This window comes from Camponotus vicinus, unplaced genomic scaffold, assembly GCF_025532165.1.
Source record: "Camponotus vicinus isolate PSW18456_S1 unplaced genomic scaffold, iyCamVici1.0 SCAF_2, whole genome shotgun sequence".
Lineage (NCBI taxonomy): Eukaryota > Metazoa > Arthropoda > Insecta > Hymenoptera > Formicidae > Camponotus > Camponotus vicinus.
The window spans coordinates 18547426-18561778 of NW_028141956.1; the positions used below are offsets into that span (position 1 = coordinate 18547426).

The 14353-nt window shown below is 36.1% G+C and overlaps 1 protein-coding gene across 1 annotated transcript; it reads right to left on the reverse strand.

Moving 5' to 3' along the window:
• Positions 1 to 746: 746 nt before the first annotated feature.
• On the reverse strand, positions 747 to 1307 carry LOC145967108 (uncharacterized). Its single transcript, XM_083091769.1, has one exon. The coding sequence runs from the start codon at positions 1305 to 1307 to the stop codon at positions 747 to 749; it is 561 nt and encodes a 186-aa protein (XP_082947895.1).
• Positions 1308 to 14353: the final 13046 nt, after the last annotated feature.

Below are 14353 nucleotides of genomic sequence, written 5' to 3' on the forward strand. Positions count from 1 at the left end.
TTCTTGAGTCCGGCCAGTCAAGGCAGGGGTGGTGCGTGAGTGCGACCAGTCAAGGCAGGAGTGGTGCGTGAGTACGGCCAGTCGACGCAGGAGCGGTGTGCGAGTCCGGCCAGTCTAGGCAGGAGCGGCGCGTGAGTCCAGACAGTTTAGGCAAGAATGGTGTGTGAGTCCGGCCAGGCGAATTTCAGTCCAATTGGTCGGCTTGGGCAAAATGTTCAATTGTGCCAAACGATTCGCGACGAATGTTCTAATTGTTTCGCTTCAACAGCCTGCCAATGTGCCAATCTGTTGTAAACAGCTGTAGCCGCATTGCGGTACGTTTCCGGCGGTATTGTTTCCAACGCTCGAATTATTCTCCCTCGTAAATCATCTAAATCTCTAGGATTCGTCGCATAACCTTTACTTTTCCAGTAAGCCCATAAAAACCAGTCAAGTGGGGTCAAGTTCGGAGACCGAGGTTGCCACTCAATATTACCCCTTCGCCCTATCCACCTGTCCTGAAAAACCTCATTCAAATATTGACGGACAATGACACCATCATGAGGAGGAGCTCCATCCTGTTGGGAATAAATTTCATCCATATTTCCACCAGCTATGTCTCGGATAGCTGGAACTATTTGTTCGCGAAGCATGGCTAGGTATACATGAGCTGCCAAATTGCCTCTAATGAAAAAAGGGCCAACTTGTCTACCGTTAAAAATACCAGCCCATGCGTTTCCTTTCTGTGGATACTGGGCATGATTGTCTCATTTCCAGTGAGGATTTTCGTTAGTCCAGTATCTACAATTGTGTCCATTTACATTTCCAGTCAGTTCAAATGTTGCCTCATCAGAGAAAACAATATTATTAAGTAATAAAGGATCGTCGACAATCATCTCCATCATAAGATCACAAAATTCGATGCGTCTATCAAAATCGTCTTCGGACAACTCTTGGACCAAATGGAGTTTGTATGGATGCCATTTCAATTTCAGAATTTTATGGACAGATCCATATCCGATTTCGTGTTCTTGTGCAACGCGATTGATGGAAATATGGGGATCTTCAACGAAAGACTGTAAAACATCTAATGCCTTATCATTATTTGTTGCTGTTTTACGTCTACCAGATCTTGGGTGGTTTTTAATGCTACCAGTGTCCTCGAAACGTTGAATAGTACGGATTACAGTAATTTTGGAGATCCTATTATTTTCATTCCGAAAATTTTCATTAAATGGTCGCGTTATTGTTTTATACCCTTTTTGTTTATCTCCCCATCCTCGCATCATCAATAGTGTTATTCGGTCTCTTTCAGAAAGCTCCGTCATTTTTAATTATAGTAAAGAAGAATTGATCAGGCAAGTGATAGAAAATTGATTTTAAATAATTAAGTAGAGGAAAATACTAATTATTAAGTGTTGGCCCAACTAACGATTTTTTTAAATTTCAACCAGTACTAGCAAAAAGCTCGTTAAACAACTGGCACTTGTTACGTCCCGCAACAAAAAATTTAAAATCTTACTTATAAAAGTATAATCCCTTGTTACGTCCCGCAACGAAAAATTTAAAATCTTATTTATAAAAATATAATCCCTACCTATTCTCTCATCCTATATAATCTTTGCGCGATACTATATATAATCACTATATATATTTGCGCCATAATATTATATATAATCAATATATATATACATCAATTTAATAATAATCAGTTCTCATGTAGTCAAAATACTAGTAACCACCAGTACTAACCGAAAGCTGGACTTATACACATCTATCAATCAAGAAAAAGTAATAGGCTCTTTGAAACAGTCATTTATAATAATCGTAAAAGAATTTCAATATATATATAATTATTATTTATGCAATTTTAATAAAGCTGCAAAAGCCTCATACAATCACCTTAAAATCGCTTATGAAATTTCATAAATCAATAGCAAAATACTATATATATATATATATATATATATATTTATATATATATTCGCCATAATCTCATATTAATACAATACATTGATTGATGTGGTATATAGCCAGAAAGATATTACAATGAATTAGCAGTACTGGAACTGGTCGTATATAATAATATTAATCTTAATAACTAACCTTACTAAGAAAAGAAATTTATTCGAAAGAAAAACTCTCAGCAAATCACTCTAAATAATGTAACCGTCAAAATCATTTGCAACAAGACTTCGTATAAATTGGTATACGAACAAATCCGTCGGTAACTGGTCTTATAGCCTCTTGTGCGTTCCTTCACATTCTTCTGGTAAATTTGGCATGGGAAAATTTCCATAGCCATGAATCCCGAAACCTGAAAATATTATAACTAATTAGTATTTAGACAAATAAAGACATAAATCAATAAACAATGAAAAACACACATATATATATATATATATAAAAGTTTAATTATTATCAAATAATAAATATATTTACTTTGATTATTTAATTATAAAATTAAAATGTAAAAACAGATGACCAGTAATGACTAAATAATAATCCTTTGTAAAATAACAAGCTTCTTTTAAAAAGAAAATGATTTAAATAATTCTTAACGAATAAAATATAATTTGTTTCGAAGAATAGTATAAAGAATTTCGTATCTTATATAATCTTTACTTGTAATTATATATAATCACTATAAATCCACTTTATATTATATGTAACCAATATATATAGATATTCACTCAATATTCATATTATTCAGTTATCACATATAACCAAAAAAAGATATCCCTATGCGTGTATACGCGCTTACTACAAAGGAAAAGGCATAAATCAAAATATTTTATCAAACAATACTCACCTAAATTCTATTAATAAATGATTTTGTGAGCCCATGCGTATCTTTTCGATAAATAGTATGGTCAATTGTCATAAAAGAGATGCAGCGATTATAAATTTTGAAACCTGAAAATCAAATAATTAATTAATATTTTGTAATAAATATCTACAGTAAAAATGTTAACAAATGCTCCGAAAGTGAGCCACATAAAATATTAATACGAAAATTTACAAAGAATCATCAATAACAAAAGGAAAGTTATAATGTTAATATTCTACGTACATATAAGAATATAAAACAATAAATAAATGTACCAAGTCAAACAAAAATTAATACCCATGAATAATAATTGTTACTAAAACAATACGCTTTAAAAATCAGTAATTATAATCCGTAATAAAATAATTAACAATATATATATATATTTTTTATATTCATGAGAAACAAAATTAATAAATTTTCCTTGAATAAATATTTTTCTAAACATTATAATAAATCTTTACTGTACATTAATACCATTGGCCAAATATGTTTGTATAAAACTCTAATTATTATTGAATAACATTTAACTTTGACTATTTAATTACAAAATGTAAATGGCCAATAATCACCAAATAATAATCTTTTATAAAGTAACGAGCTTCTTTCAGAAATTAATGATTTAAACATTTCTTAATAAAATATAATTAATAAAATATAATTAATAAAATATAATATAATTAATAAATAAAATATAATTAATCAAGCAAGAATTTCCTTTAAAAATCCTAGATTATTTTAATTTTTGGTCCTAGTTGAGTTCCCGTAAATATATGTATATGTTCACTATCAGGAAGTGATTTTCCTCAGAGTCTTGATACCTGAAAAATATAATAAATGTATAAGAAAATCTACTATAGAAATTATTAGATAAACCATTCAAAATATAATACATACTTACACACTTTTTATGATCCTATATATATATATTATTTAGCCTCTTCCTAATAACGTAAGACAGCTTGTTATAAATAAGTAGCAAGAATTCCAAGTCCCAGCAACTGAAAATAATAATCAAATAATATTTGGCCGTATGAAAAATTAACTTAACAAAAATGTACTAAAAAATCAATCTATACAAAAATCTATTATCATTATAAAAGTTTGATTGATCAAAATTACTATATTAAAAAGGTTTAATATTTTATAAATGTATATAATTATATAGGAATAAAAGAAATCAAATAGTAAAAGAAGTATAATAAATCAAATATTAATATATTAAATTTCAACAATAAATATATTAAATTAAATAATAACTACTAAACAATAACTAAATAATAAAGAAATGTCAAGAAATTATTATGAATAAAATTTTATACGTAACTCTTTGCTGCATGCAGAATAATAAGTCACCCTATAAACATAGCCTCCACTTGGTTGTCCACCGGGTGTCCCAATATTTTCATCACCTAACGAAAACGCTATACGGAAAAATAAAAATATATTTATTAATAAAATTCCTTAGAAATATATTTCAATAACAAACCACAAATATGCCTCCTCAAATATATAATTAACCGACTGCATCTATCGAAATTTATACACGAGACCTCAATAGGTAGTAGTACGTGAAAGTGAGAGAGACCGCACTATCGGGTGACTCGCGCGAGTGAGAGAGACAGCGCTATACGTAATACCATATGTAAAAATTAATAAGAATTAAACCGCGAAACAAGCTCGGACAGACTTGTCACCCTCATTATTAGTATAAATACATATGTAGTAATTAATAAAAATTTAAAAGATAATGCATTAAAATACTAAAGGTACATAATATTATACATGAATACATATATTATATATATGTATATATATATGATATATATTTTATAAATATATGATATAATTAAATAAAACATTTAATTCATTAATTAACTTATCAAAATAATAAACTTACCAAATAAACTTCCGAAATAATTCGCACAGATTCCTCAAAATCCTTTCAATGCTGCATATTCTTATATGGTTTAAGCCTGTCTTTTGTTCGTGAATAATCCATTGGTCCATATCCCTTCCAACATATATATATATTATATATGCAACCTAGACAAATAAGAAAAAATTCAAATAATAACACATTTAAACTCTAAGCGTAAGAACATAATAATTAATACATTATAAAAATCTCTTTTCATATACGTATATTCTATATAGTTATTCAAATAAAATTTCACTACATAATAATAAATTATATAAAATCTAATTTCTTATCCACCCATTATTGCCAAATAATACATATATTTTTCATTTTGATTATTTAATTGCAAAATTTTATATACAATTAAAATATAATAAGTAAGCAATGATAACCAAATAATAAACCATTTTCATTATGTGAAAGCTCAACATTATTTAATATAAATATATTTAATAAATGACCGAAAGTTATCAAGTCAAGCACATTCAAAATAATATTAAAATATTTCAAAATATCCAAAACTTATCCGCAATTAGAGGTGCATAGAGTTAATAAGTCATGGCCAGATGATCATATGTGAGTATTTTAATCCGCTCCGACAATAGTCTAATAAACGTTCTATATTGTCGATTAAAATACAGCCAAGCTATAAATGATATGCACCCTCGAATATCTTCTGTATAGAATGTCGTTTTACAAAATATCTGAAAAATATAATAACTATATAAGACAAATATATTAAATTATTTAAATTATTAATAATTATAAATAATAAAGATTCTGATTTAATAAAACCAATAATGCAAAATAAAGCTCATAACTCTTTACTGTGTGCAGAATTATAAATCTATATAACTACTAAATAAATTTTGTTATAACAAAACTTTACACATATATAACACACATGAAATATAAAGTTCAAATAATAATAATACAAGGTAATAAATATACATATTAATAATAATAATGAATGTATGGTCTTATAAAATTCATTATGCATGATTTTATTATTGAGACGAATAATAAGTCTCCTTATAAGAGCACAAGGCTAAGTCCAGCGTACCGCGTTATCTCCCCTATTACTTTGTTATCTCCCCTAATGTTTTCGACGTCCGCGCCGAGTCTTAATGCGAAAGGGACTCGCGAATATATAATGTATGAATATTATAAGGAGCGCTTTCTTATTGCAAGAGTAATAAGTTATTACGAAATTATAAATTATAAAAGAATATATATATATATTATATGTTAAATTAATCCATATCATTAACTAACAAAGATCCAACAGTAATGCAATTTTTTTAGCAAACTTTCAAGCCTTCAAAAGAGAAATAACAATATGTATAATACATATTTAATTAATAAAATAATGAAGATAAAATTTTTAATAATTACATTTATTAACTTTTACAAACAATATATATAAGTATATATATATATATTCTATACAATTAACAAGTAAGGAATATATAATTTATTCATATAAATTATAACGAATGAAATTATTAAATCGATTTATAAAGCGTTATAAATTCACTCACCAAAAGATAAGCGACCCTCCGAGCTTCATCCGGTGCAGCTGCACATGAGCTCACTCAGCGATAAGATAAGGCCTGGCGCGACTGCCTGGCGCGACTGCCTGGCACGGCGAACACCTGCATCCGGTGATAAAAAAGCTCGCCACATCCTTTGTTCCAAGAGCTGAATAATAAAAAGAATAATTAATACACTTTTATATTATAATGTAACACAATTATTATTAACAACTATCTAGACCATGCACCTATATGCACATACATATATACATATATCGTATAATTATTATATAGCAAATTGTAATTATAATGGTTTATAACACCAGAATTTGTTTATAACATTGTTAACTAAAACTATATAATTAATATAAAGAAAGTTAAAAATCAATTCCAAACGGAACATGCTAGAACGATCATTCACACTTCTATTGAAAGAGGTTGAGATTCTATATTAAAAAATATATGCATGCAAATTATTAAAATTCTGGTGACTAAAAACCTATTGTAAAAGCCTCACCTTTGTAAAATGAATTAACGAGCTCGATGCATGGACAATACTGACAGCTCCGTCGTCCCCACTATCCCCACGCAAGAGCGCGGCCACCACGTCATAGCGCGCTCGAAGAAGAAGGACAGCCATAGCGGCAAGCGGCGGTCGAGCCGCCTACGCCCGGGAGCGCCGCATTCTCTTACCACTGCGGATAGCCGGCACGGAGTAGGGACCAGAGGGTACCTCAGGAAGCGCAGCTCAGTCTTCCGCGCATTTGACCTGGAGCTCTCGAGAAGAAAACAACTAAAGCGATCACGAGCGTATTATAGAACATTTTCGAGTCGAAAAAGAACTTAGTCGCAGGATATTTTTCCGGACTAAGAACTTAGTCTAGAGAGCAGTCGAATATTATAGTATACTTTAAGAAAATAAAGTGTCTTTGAACCATCACTTGGGTCTTCTGCCAATCATTTGTCACCAGTTCCTCCGACTCTCCTACAGGGACATCGCCGAGGCAGACCGTCCTCCACGGAGATTCATCGCATATCCTGACAGCAGTACTTTTGGGTAAGTACTCGTTTTAATTATTCAATATTTTCTTTTTCATCTCTCGTGATCTGCAACCATCAACCGAATATTATTATTATTATTTTTGCATGACATATTGAAGAATTTTATTATACATAATAGTCAACAACTTACCTTCATACAATTCCAACGTCTTCTCCTTCCGATAACACGAGTACGTTGATTGCCTTTGAACGTTAAACGCTCAGTCTGTCTTTGGTTTTATCCACAAGAGTGAATTGTCGCTTTCGACTTGTCAATCGATGTGCATTGGGTAGCCTACCCTACCCCTCTGCCGTTTCCGCGAAGAATTTTCTTTAGAGGAATTTTCTTTACGGACTCTGTGCCGCTGTGACGTGACGTCTTGCACATCGAAACTCGTCGTAGAGCATGGGACGCACTCTTTAAGGACCGACTGACACATAGTATGATAACTCTGGTTTAGTATCATATATTAGAAGAATTATTTAATAATAATAAAACTAAACCAGTAGGTATGGTATCCATCTTATATTCAAACATTCCTACGCCCCCTTCCTTACCACGTCACTGCATGTGAGGTAATTAACTAATAATTTTCTCTTATAATAAATGAGGAGTCGCGATTTCAGAATCTGTCCTGTCTCTTCCTCTAAACCGGTTACGAAACTTTAGATTTACGCGGTACATTCTTTTTTGACAGGTGACCCCTCGAAATTTCCATCGTAAGTATTAGATGCCGCGAAATAATTTCAAATTATCCTTTCAATAAAACAAATTTCAAAACTTAAATTATTTCAATAATAGATGGTAAACGCATTACGCATCGATCCAGTTCTCCGTCGCGAGATCCCCTTCCATCGGGCGGGTATAAGGCGTCGCGAGTATTTCCGACAGCGTCTGTTGAGAGACCGACGTACTGTTCCTTACCATTTATACATAGACCGAGATGAAATTCCGAGCGAGATAATTCGGGCAGTCAATGATCGTGAAAACACCCCACACGACCTTTCATTTGCCCCTTTGCCCTCCGAACTAAACCCCGAAAACAGCAGACAACCCCAAGCGATACCGGCTGGAGAAGAACCGGAAGAAGAACAGGAATCATCAGATAGTTGCTCTGTCAGCTCAACAGCTTCCACGATTGTCCTCGACCCGGATGACCTTACTGCTGGAATACCACGGGGATTACTCCGAGCTTGGGAGGCCAACGCCGAAATAAGACGGGACAGGCAGGTCCAAACGTCTCCCCGTCGCCCCGATAGCCCGGCCTCATTTTCAGATTATTCAACCCCAGATTATTCCCCGGTTAGACCCGGAGAATTCGGGTTTGACCCCGTGGATATCTCCCCAGCAGAAGAAGGCTTGGTGGACCAAGCGGTTAATCATTTTCTGGATTATCTGAACAGCGAAGAATTCTTAGATACAGTCGATGACATATATCATACATAATTTGATTTCGCTAAATCTACCTTACAAACTAATGTAGAAGAACGAGGAAGGATAAAATAAATAAAAGGAAAAAATAGAAATTTATAACATAATAAATCTACATATTTATTTGTCAACCCTAAAATACCTCCGAAAAGAAGCGTCCTATAGATCCTAATCTCTCGGCGTCCCAGGGTATAGCCGGCGTGGCAGGTTGCCCTGAAAAACAAAATAGAGAGATATAATATTGTTCGTCCCTGCACGGTGCGCCCTGCAGAATCGTTGAATAAACGATCGAATAGGACGTAACAAACAAACATTAAATTTTTGGTGGCAGCGGTGGGATTTGCCAAAAAGGATCTAAGCTTCTGAGAGGAAATTAAGTGTTTGACGAATAAATTTTTATAAAGTATCTAAATCCATTATGCAGACTCGATCAAGCTCGACGAGCTCTGTAGCCACAGGGGCTACAAGAAAACAATATACAGCAGAGGAAACCGAAATCCTCATGCAAAAGGTAAACGAAAAGGAGAAACAGTTAAAAGAACAGGCTGAGGCCTTGCAAGTCAAAAACGAACATCTGATAAAAATGCAAGAAGAAATGAATCGAAAGGAAATGGCCGCAAGCCAAGAACAACCAGCTGTAGAACAATTAATGGCTTCTATGCAAACGATTACCAATTATATTGAGAGGATTAATTCAAGGCTCATGAATCTAGAGACCTCGCAAAGAGAAGAAAGATATGTTCCACATGAAGAACGAACATTTTCTCAACCGACATCCCAACATTTTGATATCGCGGACCAACCTTCCCCGATACGCCTTAAAGATGCTATCGACACAATACCTAAATTTGATGGTCATAAAATGTCCGTTTTCCACTTCAGTAAAATTTGCGAACGCGCTCTCGATTTAATACCCGCATATCATGAATATCATTTAGTGCAGCTTATTATCAATAAACTGCAGGGACATGCATATTCTGCCATAGAAGGGGTAGAATGTCACACCGTTTTCGAGCTAACGAAACGACTAAAATTAATTTTTGGACCAAATAAATCCGTCGACCAATACCGAGGAGAACTAGCTAACATATACATGAAACAAAATGAAAATATTTTTGATTATATAAGCAGAGTGCAAGAACTACGTACCGCAATAATAGATGGAGAATCTGATTTATCCGGAAACATAGGAGAACGAAGAAAGGACGCCATCGAAGCAACCACTATGAACAGCTTTATCAACGGACTTCCATCTGACCTATTAGTACGCGTAAAACTCGAACATCCGAGGACCTTCGAGGAAAGCATTAGCACAGCCATACAACTATCCAAAACTATTGAAGCTGAAAACATTCGGAAGCGCACTCTCTTCCGCCCAAATTTTCAACCCCGTGCTGACCTCCCCAATAACGTCAGCAATGCAGCTCGCCAAAATCCTATGAGCAACAACACTAACAACCGTTACCATCCCAACAATGGACATACAACCTCGCAACCACCTTTCCCCGCATCACCAGTTAAATTAATTGCTGGACAGCCTCAACAAAGTTATCAGACCAAAATCTGTCGCTATTGTAAAACTCCTGGACATCTTATAGAAGAATGTCGGAAGTTAGCTTACAGAAGAGCTCAAGAAGGGAACCAACAACCCGGTACTTCGGGAAACGCGCAAGGCGTTCCGATGAGAACCGACGTCCGCCGGAACGACCCGCAACCAGGACGTCCGACTTACCACATTCAAAAAAAAGTCAATATAATAACACCACAGGAAACTCCCACACAAATTTCCGAATCTGCCAAATAAACGACAGACAACAATCTACAGAATTGCCCACAGTAACGTTATCCTCTCCAGATCTAATAGCAGATTGCAAATTTATGATTGATTCTGGATCTGGACTAAACCTTATTAAACAAAAATGTTTAAATCCAAACGTTACTCTCGACAAAACTAATCCTTTATGTCTGCAAGGAATAGCTTCTGAAACTATCGTTACACTAGGAGCTGTTTCCCTATCTGTACTTGGAAAACTATCTGAATTCTATGTCATATCTGATTCAATAGGATTCTTACAAGATGGAATATTAGGCAACAAGTTCCTGAAGGAACGAGCTGTTATAGTCAACTATAGAGACAACTTTATACAGTATGAAGATATGAGAATTCCATTCTCAAACTCAAGTACAATATGTCTTAAAGAAAGAACTGTCACTCCCTGTTCTTTTCATATTACCAATCCAGAAAAACAAATCGGATATGTACCTCGTCATACCCTTGCCGAGGGCATATATTTCGGGGAAGCTATCGTCACCAATAATAATGGAAAAGTCCATATGCCTATATTCAATACTTCCGAGGAAGAATTGACCCTTAATATTCCATTCATAGAATTGCAAGATTATGATACTCATGAAATAACAGAGAATCCCACGGGAACCCAAGGGCTTCCCAGAGGATTAATCAGAACTTTTAACTCCAACAATCTCGCTGGACTAGACGAACCCCGAGTGGAATTCGTCAAAGTCATAGATAATCCCATTTACTTTAACCAGGCATTATCAACACCAACAGATAGAACTGTTGATGTCATAAACCTTCTACGCCTCGAACATCTGAATTCCGAGGAATCAGAAAATGTTCGACTACTAGTTTTCAAACACTCCGACAGATTTCACCTTCCCGGTGAACATCTCCAAGCGACAAACGCCGCTCAGCATTCTATTCCTACTATTAATGAAATGCCTGTCCACACGAAACAATATAGATTTCCTCCTGTACATAAGGAAGAAATTAATAAACAAGTAAATGAATTATTATCTTCTGATTTAATAAGACCTTCTACTTCCCCTTATAACTCTCCTTTATGGATAGTCCCGAAAAAGCCAGACTCCCTAGGGAATAAAAGATGGCGAATGGTTATCGATTATCGAAACCTCAATGAAAAAACAATAGGCGATGCCTATCCTCTTCCAAATATAACGGATATATTAGATCAACTGTTACGTCCCGGGATGTCGCGGCTCTGAAAGAGAATTCGGACGTCGCGGGGCTCGATCGCTTTTTCGGGTCAAGCGAACCTATGCGGCTCTTCCCGGGGATACGTGCGATCTGAAGCGCTCGGAATTATTGTTCGGGCTCGGAGTCAGTGGACTCTTCGTCGGGGTACACGATAGGGATGACTATATTACCGTCTTGAGTTACTGGATGATTGGCAGGGTGTAGCCAATAGTCTAGAAGTCGCTCAGGGCACTCGGGGCATTCGTCGCTAATCCTGATGCTGCTTAATCTACTTCCACAGGAGTAACACCCGAATCCGATGGGTTCGCCAATTATAAGTCTATGTTTCGTCACGTAATTATACCGTAGACGTTCTTCAGCGGGCAGGGAATAGTAACAGAATGCGCACAGAGCGGCTCTAGTTTGATTATTCGCGAAACCGCAAGCTTTCTGGCAAAAGCTCAGGGAGAGATCGGGGGTATTAAGGGGGGTCTGAGTGATCCGATCACGAAACACGCGGGATCGCATCGGGGAGGAGCGATTGTATCGGGTGAAATCCGATTTTCCAGGGATTTTCTTGAAAGTAGGTCTCGGTTGGGACTAAGTCCCTTTAACGCAGCGTCGGTTTAAAGGGATTCGGGAAAGTAGGTCACGGGGTAATTGGGTCAATTTATGTAGGTCACTGGGTCATCGCATTAAATCCCAAAATAAAATTAGGTCACTGGGTCAGTGGGTCATCGCGTTAAATCCCAAAATAAAAATTAGGTCACTGGGTCAGTGGGTCATCGCGTTAAATCCCAAAATAAAAATTAGGTCACTGGGTCAGTGGGTCATCGCGTTAAATCCCAAAATAAAAATTAGGTCACTGGGTCAGTGGGTCATCGCGTTAAATCCCAAAATAAAAATTAGGTCACTGGGTCAGTGGGTCATCGCGTTAAATCCCGAAGTTGAAAATAGGTTAGTAGGTCGTTGCGTTAAATCCCGAAGTTGAAAATAGGTTAGTAGGTCGTTGCGTTAAATCCCAAGCGTCGGATTAAATCCCAATTCATAATTTCGTTAATTACAGCTTAAGGAGAGGACCGCGGTCATTTATCACTATGAAATCGAATTGTTGTTATTATTATTATTAATATTTGGCTATTATTCGCGGAATAGAGCCGGTATTCGCGGTAATTCGCGGAGATAAGGCCGGGGATTTAATACAGAGACTCGATTGACCACTGGAATGTACCGCGGCGCCGAAGGGTCGGGCTAAGATCGTAAAAGTGAAACCTTATACAAAAACACGATGGGCCTGGCAAAAAGTCGTGACTTGCACAAACAGGAATTTTCAACCGTCACTTACCTCCAAGATGGCTTCGCTTCATTTCCTTTCGAAGATTAATTTCCACGTGGCCTGGCCGCGTTGATTAATCAGGCTGCACTGGTAGGCGGGGATCGCGGCGCTCCACGCGGGTCTCCGGGATGAACGGAAGCGGGTTGATGCGGCTGGTTATCAACGTCGATGGGGATGAGTCGTTCTGGCCACTTTATTAAGCACGTGGTTTTATTTGCACTCGCGAATAATTGTTCGTATTCTTTATCGTAGTGGTTTGTTTCTACGATATCGATATAATTGGTGGACGCGGCGTAGTAATGTCTCGCTATCATCCGACGGAGTTGATTTTTCCTACCGGCACGGCGTGTTTTAGGCATTGTAGAAAATTAAAGTCATATTCGGATTTTCTGTAGGCGTCGAGCGGCTTGTCCTCTCTGAGCCGTCACTTCAAATCAGAAATGATTGATTATGCTTCGGATTTTCTGTAGACGTCGAGCGGCTTGTCCTCTCTGAGTCGTCACTTTGAATCAGAAGTAATCAATTATGCTTCGCATTTTCTGTAGGCGACGAGCGGTTTGTCCTCTCTGTCGTCACTTCAAATACGAAAACTCGATTTAATTGTTATAATTTAGTAGCACGTGCCTGGTTAAGAATATCTGTATATTAACGTCGCGTCGCGTGGGATGTGGATTTATTGAATTAGGATTCTTTTGAATGATCACGAAGTTTAGCACACACTAATATATATTTCTAAAATAATACACAAAATGTAATATATTTAAACTAGCACTTAGATTCGAGAATGAATTTATAATGAATTTGGAATTTGAGTTAAGATTATGATATGGAATTAGAGTTAGAGTCCAGCTTAGGACTTGTCGGTTCGGTGTCGCGAGTTAGACTGCTTGAGTCTGGGCCCGCTCCGAGGTCCCTCGATTTCGGCGGCTCGACTGTTGCGGCGGTCGAAAGTGGGGAGCTTGGAGAGAGAGGGGCCCTAGCTGAGCGCCATCTCTGGGCGCTTGGCGGAGGCTTAAATCTAACGCAGTGCCGCGCTCGGCCGCTAGTCGGAGTTCGGTGTCATAGCGCGCCTTGGCGCGCTTTTCAAATGCGCTGAAAGAAACTTAGAAGATTTACATGAAAGTTCGTGGAAAAATCAGGCGCGGGATGTAACACCTCCCCCCTTAGATGAAAATGTTGGACGATGTTCCAACATTTTCCATGTATAATCTAAAGTAATGTAAATTATTTCGCTCGCTCTTATATTCTATGTATAATATGCTTAGAACTATTTTGTGTGCA